The sequence below is a fragment of the Trichosurus vulpecula genome, chromosome 2 (assembly GCF_011100635.1).
Source record: "Trichosurus vulpecula isolate mTriVul1 chromosome 2, mTriVul1.pri, whole genome shotgun sequence".
Classification (NCBI taxonomy): Eukaryota; Metazoa; Chordata; class Mammalia; order Diprotodontia; family Phalangeridae; genus Trichosurus; species Trichosurus vulpecula.
Genome location: NC_050574.1, coordinates 386,965,720 through 386,991,828, shown reverse-complemented (window position 1 = coordinate 386,991,828; position 26,109 = coordinate 386,965,720). Strand labels below are relative to the sequence as shown.

The following is a 26,109-nucleotide window of genomic DNA, read 5'->3' as shown; positions in this document are numbered from 1 at the left end:
ATGGAAAAGTCAGTGACAGTGGCATAATTTACTATTTCAAAAGAGAAACGATACCCGGCAGATTCATAATTAATTTTGTTAGTGAAAGTCCATGCACCATTAGGTTGATTTTTTTTCTTAAGCAATAGCAGCAGCAGTATCAACAAAAGAAGAGCCTGGCATACAGTTGTTTGACTTTCGTAGAAACTGTAAATGCCATTTTTTAAATGCCTCTCAAAGAAAGAAAAATTTCCTTTCATCTAAAATGATGGCCTGATTCTTTTCCTGCCTCTAAGAGTCTTAGATGTGTCATCTGTCTGGTCTCTAGGTTTACCAGCACATACTGAAACTGTCAATTCCTCGGCACTTTTGGGAAGTGCAGGTTTGCATACTAAACAGACAATAAACCCCTCAAAGGCCACATTCACAAAATATGCAATAATCCTACTCTTAAAATACTGAAGGTGTAATAGTAACACGGAAATGGTCTTACCCCGAAGAAGGCTGGCTCCAGCTGTGGCTAAGCAAGTCAAAAACTAGTAAACTTGCTTGTAATAACATCCTAACAAATCCAAAGGTTTTTCCCCCATCCACAGTTAAAAAATCATCTCCTATAGCAGTGTGTGTCAAATCCAAGTCCAAGGATTAAGGCAAGAAGCTTGCTTATAGTAATTTGCCTGGTTAGAGATAAAAAAAATTAATCTGTCTTGAAACTGTCAGTTAAATATTTTTAAAGCAAAAAAAAAAAACACTCTATTCCAGGCAGAACTCTTAAGATCTGCTACGCGGTGGCAAATTCATCTCTCCTTCAGGTATCTGATATCTCTCTGTGTTTCAAAGCAAAACAAACAGAAAAGTTATCCATGAAGCTTTGAGAGATTCTTGGTAGTCACAGATGAAATTCTTCAGCTTTCTTTGATGTTAAAAGAGACCAAGGATCCCACCGAAAAAGTACTTCCTTGCAATTAAAAACAATCAGTATTCCAACAAAGCAGAAAACTAAGGGTTCTTCAGATCCCGAAATCTTTCCATTCCTGGATGAGTTTTAGTGTTCAGATGTTAATAGGATGCCTGGATTTTTAAAAAACCTGGCTAACATTCAGACTAAAGAGTCTGTGAAACAGACTTTTTCCATCCTATGACCTCAGTCTTAGGATTTCTTCCTTACAAAATGTTAGTTATTTTACTTGGCGTTTTGCCAAAATTCTGTGTGTATCTCTCTCCCTCTCTCTCTCTCTCTCTCTCTCTCTCTCTCTCTCTCTGCCTCCCCCCTCCCTTCCTCCTTCCCTTCCTTCCTGTCTTTCTCTTCCTTCCTCTTTCCCACTCTCCCCTTTATCTTTTTTTAAACCATTGTTTCTGCACTAAACCAAGTTGAAGTCTAGCTTGACCTACAGTGTGCTTAGGTTTTGGAGGGTGGGCAGTGGAGAGGAAAGGGGACAGCAAAGGAATCAGTTTACAATCATCATTCAGAGTCGAAAAGCCAGAGCTCATTCTGGATTCTTGTCATTTTTTTATGTTGTTGTCGTTTCTTTTAACATATAATTTGTCTGCTCAATTTGACTGCAGTTTTTGTCTTTGCTCAAAACTCAGGGGACAAAACAAGTTGTATTAAATGCCTATTTTTCCATAGCATATTATAGCTTGATAGTGTGTAAACTATATATTCACCAACACTCTCCTGGGTAGTCCAGGGTTTCAGATTTCACCCAGCATTCACCCAGCCTATAGACTTTAGAAAAGCGGTCACCCAGGCAACAAGGAATCTTAACTGAGTAACAAATCACTTAAGAATCTTATTTTCGATTAATCATTTTTCTTAAAAAAAAATCAATGTGGAACACAGTTTTTAAAGGCATTTAAATAATTCTCTGTCACTCTCACATTCCCCCACACTACCATTATATTTTGAAGTCATGCTGCATTAACTCAATTTAACTCAACATTTTTAAAGTACCAACTATGTGCAAGGATAGAGAGAAAAACTGGAAAACAGTTCTTGTCCTCAGGGAGCTTACATTCTATTGGGGAAATGGATTATTTAAACAAATAAATACAATATAATTCTTTTGGAGGGGAAGGGAGAATACACCAATGACGAGGAGTTGGAAAAGACTCTTTGTAGGAGGTGGCAGACAATAAGGATTCTAAGAGGCAGAAGTAAGGCCAGGACTTTTCCCACTATATCAGTAATTTGGTTTTTTGTTGTTGTTCCTTGAACCCTTTTCAACCAGGACAATAACAAAAGGTGTTGTGATCTCCCAGAGTAACTTAATACATTATGCATAATGATTTGCAATTATTTATTGCTTAGGTGCTATTAGAAAATTTTTCGTGCTAACCCCTTTGCTCTACCGTCTGGAGTTCTTTACAACTAAATGGGAACCCCTGCATCATGCCACAGCTGCTTCCCCTGTAATCTGATCCCTCATTTCAGAGGCAAGGAAGCCGAAGCTGAAGCTTAGCCAGGTTCTGGTGAATTGTTCAATTTCACAGAAGTGGCAGAGCCGGAATTTGAACTCATGTTTTCTAACTCCTTTCTTAATTTCTGTGTCACATTACTGATTCATACGGAACTTTCAATGAACTGAAACTACTAATTTTCTTTTTCACTAATGAACTAAGCCAATTTTCTCCCATCCTGTACTTGTGCAGCTGATTTTTTGAACTTAATCGAAGGATTTCCCTTTTCATTCTTTGTCAGTGTCATGGTTTTTGTCCATAGCTCTGGAATGTCAGGCTTTGGAGTGATAGGACCTGGGTAGGAATCTTGCCTTTCATATTAATACTTGGGTGACCCTGGACCTTGGATAAGTTTCTTGTCTCCCCCCCCCCACCCCAACCCCCCACATAGCGCTCAGTTTCCTTACCTATAAAATGAAGAGGGGGCAGCTATGTGGCACAGTGGATAGAGTACCTGACCTGGAGTCAGGAAGACTTCTCTGAGCTCAAATCTGACCTCAGATACTTACTAGCTGTGTGGCCCTGAGCAAGTCCCTTAACCCTGTTTGCCTCAGTTTCCTCATCCATAAAATTAGCTGGAGAAGGAAACGGCAAAACCACTTTAGTATTTGCCAAGAAAACCCCAAATGGGATCATGGAGGGTCAGACACAACTGAAAAATGACGACACAAAATGAAGGGTACAGATGGACTAAGTGGCCTCTGACGTAACTTTAATAACTAGACACTATAATCTTAAGATCTTTTTCGGTTGGTGGTGTATTAGCTATCCCTCCAAATCTTGTGTCATCTGCAAGACATCTATGACTTCATCCCAGTTAGTCCTTAAAGGGCTGAAGGGATCAAAGTTGAGGAGAAAACCTTGTAATATTGCCGCTAAATATCTCCCCTGCCCCAGTTTCCCCTTGGTTCATGACAGCAGAGGTGACTCCATAGTGCAGAATCAGATTAAAAATGTAATTGGGAAATGATTAGCAAACTAGTAGGAACACATAGATAATGTTAATTTGTGGTTTTCTAAGTCAACATACAGCAGCAGGGATCCATTACTATTTGAGTCTGACACTACTGCATTATGGGATCATAAAATCATGGATTTAGAGCTAAAAAGGCCTCTAGAGTCCAAGTAATCTAACTCCCTCACTTTAAAAAAAAAGGAAACTGACACTCAGAAAAATAAGGGGCTCGTTGGAGATCATCTAGGAAGGAAGCGGCAAATCCAGGATTTGAAATCAGACTTTTTGACTCCATGACCATAGCTTATCCCATTATGTTTAAATCAGAGCTCTTTGAGTACAGGTGGTGAACCTGTTATGAATGCACCTAATTCAACTGTTAACCAGACTGTAGACTTGATCCTTGAGGTTGCCATGGAGAGACAAGAAGTCGAATTATGGAAATCCAGCTGGGGCAGCTAAGTGGCACCATAGAGCATAGCGTACTTGACCTAAATCAGAAAGACTCCTTTCTGAGTCCAAATCTGGCCTCAGACACTTAGTAGCCGTATGACCCTGGGCAAGTCACCTAACCCTGTTTGCCTCAGTTTCCTCTTCTACAAAATGAGCTGGAGAAGGAAATGGCAAACCACTCTATTATCTTTGCCAAGAAAATATCAAAATGAGGACACAAAGAGTTTGCAATGACTGAACAACAAGGCTGAACTATCTATGTTTGCAACATTTTCTTGATGTAACAGTCTAATATCCCTAAGAAAAATACCCTCAAATAAAATGAGATTAGTGTGACATGACTTATTCAGTCATGCTGGCTCCTAACTGATCCCAATCTATCTGCCTAATCATGCATGCAAAAATATTTCAAGGCCAGATTATGGTACATTGTAAAAAGCCCTAGATTTCCAGTCAGATGAGCTAGATTCAAATCCTTACTCTGCCTATTACTATACGTTTGTCCTTACACAATTCATCTCTCCAAGTCTCAGTTTCCCTATCTAGAAAATGAGGGAGTTGGACTAGATGATCTCTGAGATCCTCTCCAAGCCCAAATTAATGACCCTATCACATGATCCTGTTCTGAGGGAACTCTAAGTGGAGGGGGAAATAGTACGTAAGAAATAACTGGTATGTAAGGAAGAAAGAGATATATGAAAAGTTTCAAGCAAAACATTATGAGAAATATAGGAAGGAAGAGATTACATTTACACTGAGGGTAGAAAGTGCTGTCAGTGGAGAGTCCATGGAAGAGGTTGGAGGCGGGTTTTGAAGACAGGAAAGAACTTCTTTGTGAAAGAAATATTTGTGTTTGTGTTGGGTTGAGATAGGGAAAGTTATTTAATGATTTATTTTTATGAAAATTATTCTAGGTACTCTCTGGAGGATGGTATGAGCAAAGGCAAAGTATGGGAGAGTAAAGGAGAAAAATAAGAGATAAAGAATAACCAACTTGGCCAGAACATTGAGAACATAAAGAACAGTAAGAAATCAGGCTAGAAAGGTAGTTTGGAATGAGATTTGCAGGGCCTTGAATGACAAGATCAATAGTTTATACCTGAATATCTGTGCAAAGGGGAGCTACTAAGAATTTCTCAGGAAAAAAAATGATGATCATAGTAGAACATTAGGAAGATTCTTTAGGTAGTAGCGTAAAGGAAGGACTGGAGAAGGGAGAGAGTACAGGCAGTAATGTTAGTTAGGAAGTTATTATGAAATTCCAGCAGAGGGGTAATGAGGGCCTGAATTAGGGTATTTGGAATCAAAATTGAAAGATGAAAGATATATGTGTGTGTGTGTGTGTGTGTGTGTGTGCGCGCGCGCGCACGCGTGTGTGTGTAGATAGATAAATGGATATATAGTTAGCTAGATAGATTGATAGCCTGAGTAGAGTTGGCAAGACTTGCAGCTAATTGGATATGGGAGGGCAAAGAAGATGGAAGTCCAAGATGCCTGTGAGTGAATAATATAGGCAACTAGAAGAATACTGAATAGAGAAGATTGGAGAAGGAAGGATTTGTGGAGGGAGATCAAGAGTTCTGTTTTAGACATTTTGTATTTGGCACATCTAGGTAGAAATATATGGCAGACAGTTGGAAATACAGAACTGAGGCTCTGGGGAGAAGTTGGGGTGAGATTTGGGAGTCATCTGCTCAGAGGTGATAATTGAAGTTATAAAAGTGGATGAGATCACCATGGGAGAAAGTATAGATAGAGAAGAGAGGCAAAATGAAAATCTTTGAGGACATCCATATTGAAAGGTGACGAAGAGGATAAGGAGCCAATAAAGGAAAAAAGAAGGGTGATTAGAAATGTGGGGCAACCATGAGACTAGAGTAACATGGGAGCCGAGGGAGGAGAGAATATCAAGGAGGAGTTGGAAACCACTGTTAATGCTACAGAGAGGTCAACAGTATTGAAAACAAAAAAAGGGCCACTAGGTTTATTGCTAAGGAAGTTCTTAGTGACTTTGGAAAGATCTCTTTGAGTAGAGTGATAATAAGGACTGAAGCCATATTGTAAGAAGCTGAGGAGCTAGCAGGCAGGGAAGAAAGCAAGTGTAAATTAGTTAATGATAAACTACTAGTAAGAGATAAATATGAGCATGCCAACAAAAATTGTAGGATTCAAATGCCATTAAAGCAATATAAGATTGTCATATCTTGAGAGGTAAGATTAAATATACCAATCTGCTACTAAAGTTTTAAAAGGCAAAATAAAAAAAATTCATTGTGCTTTGTTTCATGAGGCATAAGACAAAGTACGTTAGATTTGGAATCAAAGAATCTGGATTAAATACCACCTCTTCCTGGCTGTGTGCATTGCGCAAGCCATTCAACTTCTCTGGAAGTTCAGTCTCCTTGCTTGTAAAATGGAAAAACTGGACAACCTGACCTCTAAGTTCCCTTCACACTCTAAATCCATGCTGTTATGATCCTACATTGACTAACATGAATTTAAGTTGATTTTTGGACACCTAGGTGAGCTGAGATGCTATTTAGAGTCTGTGAAGCATTCTGTAAATTTAAAAAAAAACTGGAAGGAAAGTTCCTATCTGGTGTTTAAAATGGTAGAAGCAAAAGTTGAAAAGAGAACACTAATACTGGCCAACAGGGAGAGAAAGAGAGAGAGAGAGAGAGAGAGAGAGAGAGAGAGAGAGAGAGAGAGAGAAGAGAGAGAGAGAGAGAGAGAAAGAGAGAGAGAGAGAGAGAAATAACCTTGAAGAACCTAAGAAAAGACACTTCAGCGTTCACAGTTTACTGAAATAAGAGTATTGGGTTTTTTTAAGCCAATAAATACTTTTTTTCAGTATTGCAAATAAAAACGTCCTTTTATTTTAAAAGATTTTTCATAAACGTCTTAGTTCTGATAGTAGTAATCACAAGGTTTGTTTAGTGCTATGTAAAGCCAGTAATATTTCTTTCTATAAAACAGGAATCAATTTTTCCATTCTATTGGTTTACTTTAGGAACCCGTTTCCTTTTATGAGAGTACCCAAAGCATTTGTAATTTCATAAGCATTGGGCCTGATGATGATGAGGGAACTCCCTGTACTGATAAAGACCCACAGATTATAACCTATTTATGACTTAGTAGAGAAATCCCAGAGAGCTATCCGGGACAGAAAAAGATTAAGCTAATTTGCCCCCAGTCCCATAGCTAGTGTCAGTGTCAGGATTTGAACCCAGGTCTTCCTGATTTCAAACCCAGCATAACACTTCATGTTTCTACAACCGTCTCCTATAGTTTAATAAATGCTTTTCTGTTAGTCATTTAATTGTTCTCACCTTGATCTGAAGAAATAAAGTATAGTAGAAGGAACATCAGAACTGGAGTTAGGAGACCTGTGAGTTATTAACTGTGTGACCATGGGCAATTTATTTGTAAATTAGTAAAAAGGGATGATGATTATATCACCTGTCTCATAAGATTATGAAAAAAGTATTTTATACATGAAAAAAGTGATACACAAATGTGATATTATTGGTCATTCTGTTTATTGCAAGATAGACTTAAGTTACCAACTCTCTTTGTATTTCTGTAACATTGCTAGCATTTGGTCCCTACTCTCCATTCTCACAGCCTCTAGCCTTGAACTGCCTAAACCCTTCTCATCTGTCAGCTGGGCTATTGCAACAGAACCTGAATTGGTCTCCTTACCTCCATTATCTCCTGTTTTCAGGTAATTTTCCACACAGCTGAAAAAAATCAATATTCTTAAAACTCAGATCTGACCATCTCACTCCCCTACTCAAGTCTGAACTCTTTTACTGTAGTTGTTTAACCAGTTACAACTGGTTCTCAAAAATTCCTAATGACTTCCTATTTCCTCTAGGATAAAATATCAATTCTTCAACCTACAATTTAAAGCCCTCTGCATTCTGGCCCCCATCTACCTGGCCAGTCTAATTTCACATTACTATCTTTTATGTAAAATATGTTTTAATCAAACTGTCCTGCTTGCTAGTCTTCATGCATGATATTTCATATCCTACTTGCAGGTCTTTGCCTAAGTCATTTCCTATGCCTAGAATGCATTCTTTTTCCATCTCTATCTCAAATAATTCTTAGCTTTCTTTAAATCACAGCTCAAGTGACACCTTCTACCTGAGGTTTTTCTAGATCCCCCACCTCCCAGGCTTGACCACGGTAAAGACTAAGATAAACAAATGCTAAATGTTTCTAGATAGTTTAATATTTTGCTACTGCCTAATTATATACTGTGAATACATACATATGTGATCTATTTGTGTACATATATTATATATACACATATGTGAATATCTGTGCATATACGTGTTTATATGTATGTGTACACAGATATTCTGCAGGTACCAGCAATGCTAAGTCTGACTTATGATATAGCTCTGGCTTTATAATCCCAGGATCAACTTGGAAGTGTTAAAGCTAGGCTCATGATAACCTAGTTCTTAAAACACTTGAATTAAGGTGCTTCTGAGTTAAAAGGGGTATGTGTGTGTATTATGTTTGTCCATCATCTACCATTCCATCTATTTCCCTACAGTATTACCTCTGTGTCTATATGTTTAGGGATTATTTAGGAGGCAAAGAGCAGGATGGAATTCTCTGTTAGCTGAACTTTGGAAATAGTGGTTAAAATATTCTACATGCTTTTGTGGGGACTGCATGAGCTGATTTACTGAAATAAACTCTGACACCATCAGAAGGTTCACTTTCCAAGTCAGGGTTGAGGTAAACAGGTGGAACAGGGCAGTGAAGCCAACATTTCACTTTTGCCAGCTCCTTGGTTTGTGGATAAATACCAGACTTCAGCCTCTGCTATTTTCAAGACCTCCATCACTCTACAGAAACACTAACCTCATTCATTATCCGAAATCATGCTTTTCTTTTTCTTTCTTTTTCTTTTTTTTCCTTACAGGCTCTCTGAGACACAGTTCTCTTGAAAACATCATGGGGATATATCAAAAGCAGTTACAGATAAGCTAGACAGGCATATGTTTGGATAGAGGAAAAATTCTTCCTTAATTATCTCCTCTATCCCATTCTGTATCCATGGATTGCAGTACAAGCAGTTTTGGGAGACACCTTGCTCCCCAGCTATGGAAAGCATCAGCTGTGTAAAGTGGGAGAGGAAAAGGAGTCGGTGACTCAAAGGAAGGAATTTGGCTGACAAGCACCCACCATCCATCGTCTGAGGGCTTGAAACCTAACTATATTTAGTAGAACAGAAAGCCTAAGTCCAGCTGATGCCAAGGTTTAGTATTTATGAATGAAAATGTGAAAAATGTGTGCTTAACATATTCCATCCTGTTGTGGTCTTTATATAGTTTCATCACAACAGTTTGGAGAGAATGTTATAAAAGATATATGGAGAAAATGTGGCAGGTCTTTTGCTCAAAAGCCCATTGCACTCTCTGGGGAGGAATGAGAAGAACAACAGAAAATGTGTTTTTTTGTTCATTTTTTGTTGTTTCTGTGTTGGAGGATCAAAGAAGGGATGAGGCCACTGCTTGGAGTAGATGAGATGATAAAAATGGATGTCAGTGAAGACACTGAACTACTCAACACTTATTTTTCTTCTGTTTTCTCTTCGAAGAGGAATGATCTTTGGATTGGGAAGGAGAGAACATAATTGTAGCAAGATAAGGGAGGAGATGGTTAGGCAACATCTGGCCACCATCAATGAGTTCAAGTCACCAGGCTCACATTAAGTGCATCCAAGAGCGTGGAAAGAGCTGGTAGATGGGATAGCTGAGTTGCTGTCAGTGATCTTGTTAGTTAGTTAGTCAGCAGCATTTAGTAAAAGTCCCTACCACTTGCCAGGAACTGTGCTAAGTGTTGGGGATATAAAGAAAGGCAAAAACCCACCCCTGTTCTTAAGGAGCTCAGTCTAATGGGGAAAATGGTGTGCAAACAACTATGTGAAACAAGATAGATAGAGGATAAATCGTATGCAATCAATAGAGGGAGGGCAGCAATATTACAAAGCATAAGGAAAGGCCTCTTGTAGAAGTCAGAACTTGAACTTTAGTTGGAGTTTGAAACTTTAGTTGGAGCTTGAAGAAAGCCAGGGAAGCCAGGTGATAGAGGAGAGGAGGAGGGAGGGAGGAATTACAGGCATGGGGAGCAGCCAATAAAAATGCAGGGGGAGATGGAGTGTGGTGTGTGAGGATCAGTGATGAGGCCAGTGTAATTGGATCACAGACTATACGGTAGGGAGTAAGGTATAAGAAGACCGGAAAGGTGGGATGGAACCAGATTATTAATGGCTTTGAATGCTAAACAGGATTTTATATTTGATCCTGGAGGTGATGTGGAGCCACAGGAGTTTATTAAAGGGGATTTTGGGGATAGAGGGATATAGTCTGGTTTGTGCTTTAGAAAGATCATAGGGAATGAGAGAGGTACTGAAAGATTGGAGAGTAAAACATACTTTCCCAATCAGAAAAAAGGGATGAGGGAAGAGCCTGGAAACCACAGACTACAAACTTGACTTCCATTCATGCAAAATTCTAGAACACATTATTAAGTAATTTGTTACAATAATATAGTTATATTACTATAATATTGTTAATAATATAGCTGGGATAATTTGCGTGGACCTTTAGAAAGGGAAGCAGGAATCACTAAATGCCATAAGTGATGTCATCAAGATAGATAATACTTTTAAAATATTACATCGCATCCTCATAATTCAGCAAAGCATCTGACAAAGTGTCTCCTGCTACATTTGTAAATACAGTAGCAGAATAAACAGTAGATGATAGCACAACTAGATGGAGATGGAATTGGGTGAATGACCATGCCCAAAATTTAGCCATTAGTGAGGCAATGTCTACTTGGAGAAAAATGCCCTGGCAGTCCTAACTTTGGTCTTATGCTATCGGACATCTTTATCAATTATCTGAATGAAGCTATAGATGACAAGAAGCTTGGAGGGCTAGACAATATATTGGATGACAGGATCTATGAAGATATTGAAAAGCTGGAACAATGAGCTGAAGCAAATGGAGTAAGATTTAATAAGCAGAAATGTTAAGTTCAACACTTGGGTTCAAAGAATCAATTTCACAGTTACAAGATGGTTTAAGTGTGACTAGATAACAGTTCCCGTGAAACATATCCGGGAGTTTTAGTGAACTGCATGTTGAAAATTGGATAGCAACTTGACACAGGACTTTAAAAAGCTAATACTGTCCTAGGTTGTATTAAAAGAGGCATAGATCCTAGAAACAGAAGTAATGGTTATATTACACTTGGATAGGTTTAGGTCACATCTAAAGTACAGTGTTTGGTTCTGAGCACCACATTTTAGCTAATAGCTAAAGCTTTAAGGCCTGCAAAGAAGTTTACAAAGATTATCTCATTTGATCCTCAGAACGATCCTGTGAGGTAGGTGCAATTATCATCCTCATGTTACAGATGAGGAAACTGAATCAGGCAGAGCTTAAGTGGCTTCCTCATTTATCACATAGCTGAGGCAGGATGCAGCATATTATCTGCTATACAACGTAGCAGTCCAAATTTTAGGGAAGATACAGGTGCCATATAAGGATCAGTTGAAATAACTGAGGATGTGTAATCTGGAGAAAAGAAGGTTTAGGTGGTACATGGTAGCTGTCCAAGTATTTGTAGGATTGTCATATAGAAGAAGAATTAGACTAATTTTCCCCTAACGGTGGAATTAAGAGTAAAAGTAGGGGAACAGATTTAATGTATGATTAAATGTTTAATGTAAGAAAAAAGTCTCATAATTTGAGCCATCCAAGAATAGAACAGGTTGCTTCAAGATCCAGTGGGTTACTCCTCATTGGAGGTCTTCAAATAAAGACCCATTGTTGGGATTGTAGTAGAAGACTTTTGGATCAGTTGTGGTCTGGATCAATTGGCCTTTGGGATTCTGTGCTTCCGTCAACATTTATTGAGTGCTTACCATATGCAAAGCACATGCAAAGAAATAAATAACTAAAAGGAAGTCTGTATAAGTAACATTTGTTCTCAATAGAAGGAAAGCAGTTTTAATAGCTGTGTCCAGAAATGGAGTTGCTTTCCCTATGAACTTGCAAGCTTTTCTTGTCAATGGATGTATTCAAGCAAACAGTTGATGACCATCTTTTCACAGAAGGGATTCCTGCTCTGGTGGGTGTTAGATTGGAAAAAAATTGATTTAGTTACATTTAGAAAGGGAAGATTAGGAGACCCCTTAGTTCTCTCCCAGCTATCAGATTATATGATTCTAAAGGCAATTAACTTCAAAAGTACACTTTTATGTTTTTAAAGGGAAGACCCAGTTGGGGTAGGTCCTTCTACTCCCCAACCTTAGCTTCCCTACCACCATTAGTCTCTGCAGGGACTCCTCCCCCCTCCCCCAACCATTCTACCAATGCCCTCTATTTGACCTCTTTTCTTCTGGATACTGATCTCTGCATCTCTTCTCCTTACCTCCAGGAAGGAACCCAGAACCTCCATTCCCCTATAACTCTTGGGACCATTCTCTACTTCCCAAAGATATTAGGCTGGGCTCCTCAAGTTCCCTTCCCTCTTCCCCCAAATCCCTAAGGGGTGAACTTAGCTATTCATACCACTTGGGCACATGGAATCACCCATTGTGGTTTCTTTGGTAAGACATCCACAGGAAGTCTATGCTATACTATCTATCTGCCTTTGCCACTTTGCCTTAAAGACCACTAAGCTTTACCATTTGCCATTGCCAAGCCCTCAGGAATTTCCATCTGACTTGCCAATGCACCCTAAGGATATTCGAGCCTTGCCATCCACCCTGATGTGGAACCCTAAGGAACAGCAGGCCTTTATCTCTACTCTCAGGCTGAACTCTCGTAAAGGCATTGTCTCCCCCAGTTAAAATATGAACACCTTAAGAGCAGGGATGGTCTTGATATTTTTATCCATATTCCTAGTGCTCAGCAAAGTGTTGGCCACACTGTAAGTGTTTAACAAATACTTTTCCATTCATCCATTCAAGGAATATGTATTAGCACATGGTTACAACAATGGTCTATGTCTGTTTTTTTGAGAATCAGCTTAATTTAGTAAGGAGGGGATCATCACTAATAATCTGGCTATTTGGAGATGAATTATTTGGCTATGGCAACACATGAAACAAAGAAACATACAAAATTATTTCAGTCCTGTATGGCCCTTTTAACGTCTGTAGTGACATTGACACAGTGCTAGAAAAAGGGTTGAGAAGGCACTAGGAGTCACACAATTTTTAAGCCATCTTTAACATGAACAAAAATGTAGTTGCCCTAAGTGTGAGATAGTTGTTCAATGACCAACAAGTTGACATATCACTGGAGGAATTCAACCATATCAATTTTAACATTTTCAGTATAAATGGAATCAATTCAATGAACATCTGAAAAATTCATTTCAGTTCTATTCAATTCAGTTCAACTGAAACCAAAAGATAAAGGTAGTTGTAACTAAAAACAAAGATGTCTTAGAGTTTCTCCCTGGAGAACCAAATGAAGGAGTTGACAGCATTGGTTTTCTCATGCCTTCAAAGGCTTTAGGAAACAACACTTGGTCATCTCATTTTGCAATACTCATGTTAAGTATTTGCAAAAAGACTTCCATGAAGCATCCTATGGGACAACATCTGTTGCAGAGAATGAGAAGGTAAATACAAAGAACTACAATATGATCCTCTAAATTAAATCAACATATCCTTTAATACTCAGGGGCCTCTATATGAAAGATGGCAAAAAGTACATTGGAAACATGTCTCTGGAATAAAAAATGAGAAGTTCCAAAGGCTTACAGACTACACAGAAGCCCCATACCTGCTTATTATGTAAACTTTCTTCAGAAAGAGAGTCAGGAAACATTGGACGTAGAAAGCACCAAATCATCTCATAAAAATAAAATCCATCATTTTCTAACAATCACCGAATAAATATTTATTAAATGTTATTTGCTAAGTGTTGAGGATATTAAGAAAAAGCAAAATCAGTTCCTGCCCTTAAGGAGTTTTCATTCTAATGGTAGAGGCATCATGTACATAAATTTGTATCTTCTTCTTCTTCTTCTTCTTCTTCTTCTTCTTCTTCTTCTTCTACTACTACTACTACTACTACTATTACTACTACTACTACTACTACTACTACTACTACTACTACTTCTACTTCTACTTCTAGTTCTTCTACTTCTTCTTCTACTTCTACTTCTAGTTCTTCTTCTACTTATACTTCTAGTTCTTCTCCTTCTTGTTCTTCTTGTTCTTGTTCTTCTTCTTCTCCTACTATTACCCCTACTATTACTCCTCCTCCTCCTCCTCCTACTGTTTGTATACAGCAGAGAAGGAACTGGAAGATGAGGAGAAAATGAAGATTAACTACTGAGTGCCAATCTGTTGGAGACGATGGGAGAGGATGGAATCAAGGGTCCGTGTAGAGAGGATGGCCTTCGCAAGCAAAAGGGCCACCTGGTCATTGAAGACTAGAGTGATGTCAGATGAAGAGGAGGGAGAGAAGCAAGAAGTCTAGGTGAATTTTTAGCAAAGAATGAGGTACTAAGCTGAGAAGGTAGAGGGATCAGTGGTATGCTTAAGGGCAGAAAAGAAACTCCTTTATTAACCATGTTTTAAAAAAAAACCCTTAATTTGTTCTCCGAGTCCATCACCCCTCTATTAGGTAGCATGTTTCACCACAAGTCCTCTGAAATCATAGCTGGTTGTTGTGATGATAACGGGTAATTGTTTGTCTTTATGGTTTCTCTACTTTATGGTTTCTGTATTTTAAAAGATTTTAGTACCATCCTAATTTAGTATTATCTGTAAACTTAATATAGTAGTCATTTGGGAGTCCTATGAAACGCAGCAGTTATCATACTGCATAATACTTACGGGAAGTGGAGTGAGAGGCAATGGGTAGCTTAGCATCACAATAGACAATCACCCTGCCAAATCCTGCCCTTCATAAAATAATGGAAGTCTTCCAAATGCCAAGGGAAGGCCTGTTTTCCTAGAATTCTACTAGTATGATGACAATCTATTAGATTCTGTCTGCCAGAAACTGATGCTTTCATCTGTTCAGATGCCTTCTGCCTCAACCAGGTAGTCTCAATTCCTTGGTTACCATAGGTTGGTCACACAGGGAACCATTTTATAAAAATGAGAAGCCTGTGGCAGAAAGGCTATCTTAGTAATCAAGGTCTTTTCCTGGTGACTTGCATTTGTTCTTGTGCCTGCTTTGATCTCCCCGCCTAGTCACTTCAATTTCTGTATATTTCCTGGTTTGTGACCATCCACTTGGACTTTGGACCTTCTACTTTACCTTGCTCTTAGACACACGTATCATGCTGGTTCCAGTCTGTCTCCTAAGGATCTATCCCACTGCTTACCCTTATCTCTACTGACCTACTTGGTCCTACCTCTTGATTCCTCAAGCCTTGCATTTGCTTTCATGACCTCCAGTCATTGCTCTGCACTCATGATTTGTTGCTGCCCTCACACCAGTGTAACATCATCACTAAAGGGGTTTTTAAGAAGCTTCAGTCTACAATTCCTCTAGTTATCTTTCAGTATCTAGGCAAAGTGGGGTAAAGCAACTGATTGAGGGGTGGCTTTGCTCAAATAATTGAGAGTGGAGCCAAGCTTCAAGTTAATCCCCACTACATTCTTAAACTCCTCCACAGGGCTTAAAAGTAATTCCTCCGACAATTTATTTTTTTACATAAATTGTGGCAGATAAGGATATTGAGTTAGGGAAACCAATTTTTTTAGGGAATGGACTTATTAGAAATTCATAAGGAAGGATTCCTTTAGTCATACCCAAACCACTATTACAAAACCCATCCTATGCTGAATGTGGTTTTCAGAATGGCTTTTAAATGTGTAATCCTAGGGTTTTCCCCAATGTATTTCATAAAGGTGAGTGTTGCTGTCATTTTTCTTGCCCGTAAGACTTTAGATTCACAATTTGTAAAGATGCATATTTTAAAAATTATTGTTTTTCATAATTGGTATGGGCTAAAAACTGAATTCCAAATAGTTTACACTCTATCATATGTGTTTATTTAAGGCTCACATATTACTGAGCATTAGCTGAATTTTTCAGAAAGTTCCATCTTTTTCAATTCTCCAAAACCCCTCCAGATGGCATTAAAAGGCTTTTCCTTTTAGCTTCTGTTGCAATGCCATTTTTAAAAAATGGCCATTATTTGAACCATTTTAGACCAAAGTACACTATTAGCCACTCACAGACATCATAGGATCAGAAACCAGGGCAACATTATTACATAGGTTTAAAATATGCATATGTATATTTATACATATAAATGATGAAGATATGTGAATGTATATACTGTATGTATGCAAAACAATCTAGTAAATTAAATGCTGTCTTTCATGAAATCCACACAAAGCTAACAAAGCCATTTCTTAGTTTATGCTAAAGGATATTTTTCTGGAATTTCAGAAATAGAGATTTTTCCACAAAGAAAACTCCTTAGTAATGCTTTCTTTTGACTGGACTTCTTTTTGTGTGTGATGACTTGTGGACATGAAACAAACTGATTTCTTGTCATGCTCACATAAAACAGCTCTTTAAATTTAAAACAATACGAGGCAGAGGTCATATATTATGGGTGTTACATCCTCAAACCCACAAATCTTCCCTATCAGGAGGAAACATTCGTCATTCCTCCAGTGGGATTAAAAAAAATGACTTTTCTGAGACAACTCTGTTACTGATTCATGCAAGTCTAAGGTGAGTTCATTTTTTAACCCTGAGATTATTTTTTTTTTAAATTCCAAGTCCATCAACTTATTGCAAAAAACTACCGGTAAAAGAGATATCCTTAGAGGCTTTGTAAGATGAGAGAAAAAAATGGTAAAAGATGGAGTGTGAAACACGAGTCTTTTACAAGTGGATCTTTCCCTAGTTTATTTCATGATGGCTTTTATTAACTCAAAAACACTAACAAAGTCTTGAGAGATCAGACATAACTATAATTGGATGTCAAGCAATTCTGAGGTGGGTGAAGTTACACACTGCAGTCTTCTAAAATTACATCACAGACATGTATAATATGGTATCTTTCAGTGAATGTGACAAATTTGCACAATTATGAAGACAGTCTTTATGTTAGGATAGGTTAATTCTACAGAGTTAACATTTCAAATGCCCTATCCAGCCTCCAACACACACACACACACACACACACACACACACACACACACACACACACACACACTCTCTCTCTCTCTCTCTCTCTCTCTCTCTCTCTCTCTCTCTCTCTCTCTCTCTCTCTGTCTCTCCCTCTCCCCCTTCCTCCCTCCCTCACACACACACACACAGAGACACACACTCACTCACACCCGCACTCCCCCCCCCCCAAAAAAAATTCCATTATATTTGCATGGTTCAGTAGAGGACCATTATTTTATCTCAAGATCACTCATGCTAATGATACTAATGAACTGAATATGCATCTGCACTTAAAAAATGTTTTAAAGAAGGACATTAACACAAGAGAGAACCACAAGCTTCCTTCTGTTTTTTTTTTTAAAAAAAGTAGTCCAACTATTCTGTATCACAAAGCAGATTAAAGAACAGTTATCTTTTTTTTTTTTTTTAATGCAATTTATTTATGGGAAGGGAAGAGGGAAGGGAATTTGGAACTCAAAGTTTTAAAATCAGATGTTCAAAAACAAAAAAACTTTTTGTATGCAACTAAAAATAAGATACACAGGCTTATCTTGAATTAAAACATGAAATCAACTTACGAAGTATTTGATGTACCATTGTCCGGACTCTTTGGCTCAGCATCACCTTTCTCTTAAGAAAAGAAGGAGGGGAAAAAATACAAAGAATACATGAGTATAACGGTCTTCAAGATTTGAGAGAGATAAAATACATTCTCATGCTCATATTAACAATATTGCAAAATGTGCAGCAGGAGGCTTTTTAAACATCCTTTACAGTGTGCGAGCCGGATTTGCAAAATAATTTCTTCTATGCTATCCAATTGCCCAAGCAATGATTTATAAGTAGGTACTAAAGTGCTATTTACAAACAACTAGGGGGCTCAATTCAGGAGACAGTGCCAAAGTATGCTTATCTTAGAGAGAGAATCTTCCACTTCATTTTATCACAAATCTAAGGAACTAGATTCTATTAGTATTCAACCACCAAGGCACCTTTTGCTTTGATCCCATTTGTAAGCACAACCTAAACTGAGTCAGGCTGGATCAATACCTAGCCCGGAGAAGTGAAGGGAACATTGAGGTCTTGCCACATGTCATACCTTTCCCATGTAGCAATTTCCCATCCAGAGCCCTGTCAAAATGTTTTTGGGAGTCCTATGGAAATGGAGAATGAGATAGAAACCAGAAAGCCTTCCTGACCATCTGAGGGGCTCATTAAAGAAATGTTTCTGTGGTCTGTAGTCATTAAAGATTTGGCTTGGTTTGGTTTATGGAAGTAGAGAGTTTTAACTGTGGGGCCTATATCCATTTCACTTTGGGTAGGTTAAAGGCATTTACTCTTGTGATAGGCATAATATAATTTTTAGCTACTTAACGCCAAATGTTTGCCGTATGCTCCTGAAAACTGTTACACGGTTTCTCCTTAAGAGGTAGATCACTTGAGAGGTGGGTATTGTGATCATGTACCTCCTTGGCTCTGTTTCCTAGGCACATTTGTTCAAGGTTGCCAACTGCTTTGAGATATAAGATGAAAAATCTCTATATACCCCTTTGTCATAAATGAATAAATTGGGCTTTTGGTTTAGCTATTTCTAGATATTTAGGGTAAAATAAGGATACCTATTGTTACAATTTGAGAAAAGTTTGTTGTACACAACTTAATTCCAAGGAATTAAAACAACACTTCCCAAGTTCTACCATAATTTGCACCAAACACATAATGAAGCTTACAAATATATCCATTATTAACTGGATACCAACCCAAGCAGAAATGTCCATTAAGTGGAGATTTTTTTTGTAGTACTCAACTTTCATAAGAAAGAGGCAAATTAAACAAACTATTATCAGAATTTAGTAAAACCAAAGCAAACCAAAATATTCAACCCAACTTTCTGGGTATGTGCTGAGCTCAGCACACATTCAGCTTGATCTCTGTCACTTTCTGTGGTTGCATCTATAGAGCTGTGGAGTGAAAATTGATCTTTATAGAGATGACCAATAAGCAATAAAATGAACTAATATAATTAGAAAGGGCTGAAGCAAAAGAGTTTATGATTAATTGCAGATAAATCAGAATTCTCAATTAAACAGAATACTTTGTATTCCATAAGTATTTTGGTCAGCTTAAAAATTTTTTTTTGCATTATTACCCTTACTTTATGGATGGGAAAACTATGGAGCACAGATAACTCTGCTTAATTTTTGCTTAAAGATTTATAATGAAGTAGTAGAAAAGCTGACTCTGGACCTTCATTTTTCTGATAACAAATGCTTTGTTATATTTCAAGGGCTAGGGAGTGTGTGAGTGTGTGTGTGTGTGTGTGTAGAAGCTACCTATTTCCTGAAGCCTTGGGGTTAAGTTGTGGGGTACAATGCAGAGAAAGAAGTCGACACATAAGACGGCATGGGGTGTGGTGGACAAGGGAGGCCATTCTGCTAACTGCATTCTGCTTCTCACTGGCAAGCTTGAAAAATCATAGGAAAAACGTGTGGCAGAGAGGGAGTATAATGGTGGCAAATGCCTTGAAAATCTATCCCTTAAGATTTAAGATTTACCGGTAGGTCTTAATCTATTGTTTGAAGGGGAGGGGAGAAAGTCCTGTTCTGTACCATTCCAAATATATTGTCATTTACTAGCCTTTATCTGCTCCCTTCCCAGAATGGAAGCAACCTCAGGAGGGACTGATTAGGTAAGCAGTTTCCATTGAATGTGTGTGGTGCCGGCAGTGCCCTAAGCAATGCAGTGATAGAAGCATAACTATACAAAAGGACCAGAGCCCGATACATACTGTTGGTTTTCCTTCCTAGGAGAAAGGAATCACAGCAAAGCAAAAGATTTCCCCCATTCACCTCTCCCTGACTGCTGCAGCCATATTGTTTCCTGGCCACAGTGACCCCTCTTGTTTTTCTCACTCTTCGTCACTCTTCATTCATACTATTATAACGGCCAATTTAAAGATGAACAGTAAGGATGTTCGTTGTTCTCCATAACTTAGACATGCTGGTTGTCTACAGCCTTGGCACAGGCTTGAACTCAGTAGATACACATCCTCCCTTTCTAGGTCCTTGATTTAAGTGTGTTGTCCTCTTTACCGGGCTCACACACTTTTACGCTATGTCAACGGTAGTAGTCAGTGGCCTGAATTCTAAAGCTTAATTATGATTATAGGATTCAACAACTAAATTAGGGGATAAAATATTCTAAAAGGTTTTCCATACTACCCCATGAAGTTAAAATTCAGTGATGGAGGGCTAATTTATGGAGCTACTTGGTTAGGTTAGAACTTGGTCCCACAAAACTTTGCCCTTACCTTTCTTTTTCTGGTAGCAAAAAAACTATTGTTATAACAAGCATAATTTCTAAATCTATCTCAGAAACCAGATCCCTGTACTTGATCCGTGCCTACAAAATGCCCCTTCCTCTCTTAATTCTCTACAACCCTTCCCATCCCCCCCCCAAAAACTCACTAGGAAATTCTGTCATAGGATTATAGTTTGCAGGATCATAGATTTAGGGTTGACACTTTCTTTAGAGGTCATTGAGTCTCATTTTATACATAGAGACAGATGAGGCCCAGAGGAGTTAGCTGACTTGCCCAAAGTCACAAATTTGGTAAAAGTAGTGAACTCAGACTTCGGACCCAGTAGTTTTTTTTTAGTTTGTTTTGTTTTTGTTTTTTACTATATAAGCCTGGTCATGAAAGAAAAAAAAATCAGGCAAAGCCAGTTGTTTGAATTTCCCTGGTGACCACATGTGAATAGTCCTAGAGTCCTCATCCAGGCAGAAGCAGAAGCAGTAGCAGCAGTAACAAATTAGTAAATTTGTTTTTGAGCTCACACTTTGATTGGAAGTTTTGTTCCCTGGTTTAGTTTTGTGATGTAGCTATTTAGTTTAGGGAGGACTTGCCGAGGTCCAGTTAATTAACTCCAGGTCAGGAAAAACAAACCAATCCCAGGCATGCTAGTACAGTTGTCACCACCAGCAACCACAACCCCTGCACATGCTCCTTGTACAGGTAGCTCTAATTGCTTTAAGTAAAGCATAACTGATCTGACTTATAATTTTCTCTCAAAGCAGAATCCCCCCCCACCCCATCCTTCCCCCTTCAATTTCAGGAAGCTGGTTAATTTCTCTCCCTCTTTATGGCTTGTCACTAAGTACACCTCACACAGGCAATTAAATGCAACCCACAACAAACAGGCCTGGGAATGGAAGGCAATATCATACGTTTCAAAACACCTTGTGTCAGAAAAAAAAGAACTCAATAACAAAAGCCAATACAATGTTTCTGTTGCTCTAATAAATATATTTTACTTTAAGCAATAATGCTGTTAAGGAACCCACAGGTGGAGGGATCCCTGATCTGATTACACGTGGGATCTGGGGTCTCAGTGGCTGGTTGGCTTCAGTCAAATCAGGGACAAGCTGCAACTGATTATCAATTCTCTTAGCAGCGCTCACTGTTGTAGCAACAGAGACAACAGAAAGGGCTTTGGCATAGGGGAGGGATACAACCAAGCCAGACAAGACATTTATGAAAAACTGGAGAGTAAGGGCTTTCAGCAGCTTCAATATTGAGAATGAACGAACCTTTCTAGGGAAATTAAGTTCAGAATGATGGACAGAGATGATGGCTGTTCACATCCTTTAAGGAAGTATAGAATGCAAAACACTCCCCACATCTTAAAACTATAAATGATGCAATTTTTGGAGTTAATTTCACATGTTTAAAAAACGTGAGCTGTTAAGGATCAAGTGGCGTTATCAATCTTCAAATTGGTGGGGCTGAGGGAGTGGGATGGAGTGGTAGAAAGTAATAGATACTAGAGTTTTCTGAGTTGGGAATTTTCAATCCAGTAAATGGTTTCTCTCTATCAAAAACCACCAAGCTAGACTGCTTCATAGCAGACCTGGCCATGTGACTGGACACAGTAGGATTGACAAGAAACACAAACTGTCACTGAATCTATTTTGTGGTAACTCGTGTGCCCATCATTAAAAATCCTGAAATTATAATATGGCTTTGTGTAGCCTGTTCAGTCTTAGACATTTATATTTTACTACAAGGAGGAATGGTTAAAAACAAATTGGACAAAATTGGGATTAAATGTTTTCCAGATTCATACCTCCATCTTTGCATCTCCAGTATTGACTTTACCTATAGTAGGTAGGTACTCAATGCATATTTGCCACTTCTGATGTCCATGCCTTATTACTACTGAACCCAGTGTTACAGGATTATAACATCATGGACAGGACAAGCAAAGGAGATTCTCCATTGGAAGTGAAGCAGTCGATTATGTAAGATGGAGATGGAAATGGTGATACAGAAGAGCTTAATGGCTGACTGGGGCCAGCTGCAGTCTTGACCTCAGTCTTGCCACTGAACTCTGATGACTCTGGAGGAGGAAGTGAGGCTGATGACTTTGCACAGTTCTACCTCACTCAGATCCATTTCACCTGCCAGTCAAGTCATCACCCTTGTGATTTCATTGGACCTCCTTGAGACTGAAGGATGAACAACAACAAAGGCTGTCCATTTAGTTAACTTGAAGTAGAGTTTTAATTCTTTCCTCTGTAACCCTGATACATAAACATTAATCTAGTTCAGTTTACTAAATTTTATTTTTCTGGCACTTCTATAGGACCTGGCATTCATTATCATCATTATATATAATGCATTGGAGTTGTTGAAAGAGCTCCAAGATAGGTTTACTGTTTACTGAATTCTGCTCTATTAGTGAACAGTATAAGAAACAAAATTTTAGTATTTTATATAATGATTTCTTTATATAGAGATTCACTATCTATTTTAACATTTAAATTCCTTGATGTTTTACCAAATAACAGTCCTAACTTTTTCTTACATTTTCACCTTGACTTATTAAATCAAATTTAGTCTTATGATAAATAATTCATCACATTGACAAATGTCAATTCTCCTTCCCTAATATCTCTCACATCTATCCCATTTTCTCTACTCACACAGTTCAGGCCTTCATCATCTCTCAACCGGATTACTGCAATAGCCTCTTAATCAATGCCTCTGTTGTCCTCCATCTCCAACCCATCACCACACAGCGGCAAAACTGATATTCCCAATGGCCAGGGCTGAACATATCACTCTCCTGCCCAAGAAGCTCTAGTGTCTATCACTCCCTGTTTAGCATTTAAAGCCCTTCCCAGTCTGGTTCCAACATATTTTTCCAGACTGACCCCATATTACTCCCCCTCACATACTTTGTTCTTATCAAACTTGCCTATTTGTGGTTTCTCATACACGGCATTAATATCTGTTGCTTCTGCATCTTTGCTCAAACTGTATTCCATACCTGGACTCATCTCAACTCTCCCTTCTGCCTCCTAGACATCTTTAGTTCCCTTGAAGGCTCATATTAAGGTCCATCTCCTCTTACAAGAGCCCTTTCCCGAGTCCCCAATTCTTACTACTCTACTCAAAATAATTTTGTATTTATTCTGTACATTGTCTCTGTATTCATCTGTGAAAAGGTGGCAATTAAAAGCCTTTTGCTTTGTTAAAATTGAGAATCCTAAAAATTTTATGTAGGTACCTTGTCATGTAGTTTCAATGTGATACGATCTATTGAGAAAAGCAGACTTTTAGAAAATGGTGCAATTAATTTGTTCGAGCTATATATGTCTATGTAAAAATGGTGACAAGAATACTGGACATTCTTTAAGTACTTTGTGATCTACTTGTTTGGCTTGACTGAGTACATGTCACTGTGAATTCCAGGAATTTTTGGTCTCTGCCTAAAACGTCATAGAAACTTTAGTATCATATAAGGAATGTGGTCTTTGTATATCTTACATTTGTAGCCAAGAGCATTAGTAGCGTGAAATGTCACTAGAAAAAAAATGGCATGCCTGAAGAATCAAGGTTTATAATGCACCATTTCTGCATAATAATTTAATCACATTATAGTGTATTTGAAAAGCAGAGTGGAGTAGTGGATAGTCAGCCAAAAAGACCTTGGCTGAATTCCTGCCCCTGACACATACTGGCTATGTGAACCTGGGAAAGTCACTTTTCTTCTAAGTACTCTAGACTCAGAGATATCAAATTCAGATAAAAGCTGCCAGTGATGGGGGAAAGAACCAGATTAAAATGTAATTAGGAAATATTAGATAATAAGATACATAATATATAAATAAATAAAAATGTAATACAACATAGATAATGTTAATTTGTGATTGTTCAAGTCAACATGCAAGAGGCAGCTAGACAGCTTAGTGGATAGAATGCTGGGCCTAGAGTCAACGTCCGGTATTCTTGTCACTGCTTTTTACGTAGACGTATATAGCTCTAACAACTTAATTGCACGATTTTCCAAAAGTCTGCTTTTCTCAATAGATCATATCACATTGGAACTACATGACAAGGTACCTACATGAAATTTTTAGGATTCTCAATTTTAACAAAGCAAAAATGTTTTAAATGCAACATGTTCGCAGATGAATACAGAAACAATGTACAAAATAAATACAAAATTATTTTGAGTAGAGTAGTAAGAATTGGGGACCCAGGAAAGGGCTCTTGTAAGAGGACATGGCCCTTAATCTGAGCCTCCAAGGGAACTAAAGATTTCTAGTTAATTTCTGGTTTTTGAAGTCAATATGCAAGAGGCAGCTAGATGGCTTAGTGGACAGAGTGCTGGGCCTAGAGTCAGGAAGACCTGAGTTCATGTCCAGCCTCAGAAACTCACTAGCCATCTGACTCTGGGCAAGTCACTTAACTTCTGTTTGCCTTAATCCACTGAAGAAGGAAATGGCAAACCACTCCAGTATCTTTGCCAAGAAAACCTCCCCAAAAGGGCCATGAAGAGTGGAACGTGACTGAACAACTGAACAACAATAATAACAAATCAATATGGAACCAATAGGAATAGTTTCTATTCTAGTTTGACACCGTAACGCTAGCCAACTCTTTTAAGATTGTATGTTGCTAAGAAACTGTTGACTCGAATTTGGAGAGGGAGATTTCCTCACCTTAGAGTTCCTTATACAATGAAATCACCAGTCCAGTCTCTAACTCACAGTATATTTTTTTAAAATGTCCTTTTTCCTCCCTCTTCTCCTTGACAACTTCAAGATGAAGGCAATTAGAGGTTTTGTGCACTTATTATTCTGTTGAATCCCTCTCGTAGCATAAAATGTTTAGAATCAAATGGAGGGACACCATGAACAAAACAATAGTAACTCCTTAGTAATTTCTGGTCATTGGTGTTCTATGCTTAGCTTTTGTAAGTGTTGAAGGATCTTATAAAAATAAACGTCTTTCCTTCTAGTTTCCTCTATTCATTAGTGAATTTATTATTTTTCCTCAGAATTCTAGTGCCTTTGGCCTTTTACTTCTTTCTTGGTACCCCAGCTCACAGTAAATCCCAGCTGATGGCAGGATAATTAAGTGACATTGCTATATGCATTCTCACAGCATTATCTTCCCATACTGACCTTTCTCTAGCAAAATTCTGCACTGTGCATTAACAGCCTGCAGCATCCTAACACTCTCCCCCTGGATGTCTTCCCCCCACACCCAGTGGGTGAGCACTCAATTTCAAAGCCACATCTTCTGGCTCAGAGTGTTTTTCATCTTCAAACACAGCTTTGTAATTGGCAAGTGGTGCTCTCAGCTGGCTGACTGGTCATGAAACTAACAAAATACAGCCTTTGTTGGTATGCTTTAATGACATGAACTGGGTAGGTCATGCATTTTTAATACACAGGACAACATTAATACCAATCAGGGGTGCCAGGAGAGAGAATTAAAACAGAGCTTCACAGAATGATTCCATCCTTTCTTTGACGACAAAGCCTAAATGTTTTACTAGTCACTAACTGCAATATGGCTCCTCCTCCACCCAATTGATGTCAGTCTATTTTTGGAAGACTCTATGGTACATACCCAGCAAGGTACTGCTTTTCTTTAAAGTAGCCTCTTGGGAGTTTTACGGCAATTTAGCTTGGGGCCCCTTGACTAGCTTTCTTTCCCCACCCACTTTCTTTTAATTTAGGAAACCAATTATTTACCCTTTAAAAGTTGTT

General features: G+C 38.4%; 1 protein-coding gene across 1 annotated transcript in view; it reads right to left on the bottom strand.

The window, feature by feature from the left end:
• AFF3 (AF4/FMR2 family member 3) overlaps window positions 1–26,109 on the bottom strand; it is a 658,787-nt gene that overhangs the window by 197,790 nt on the left and 434,888 nt on the right. Inside the window, exon 8 of the mRNA XM_036747397.1 lies at window positions 17,622–17,673. Coding sequence (XP_036603292.1) covers window positions 17,622–17,673 — 52 coding nt within the window. The remainder of the gene's footprint in view (window positions 1–17,621; window positions 17,674–26,109) is intronic.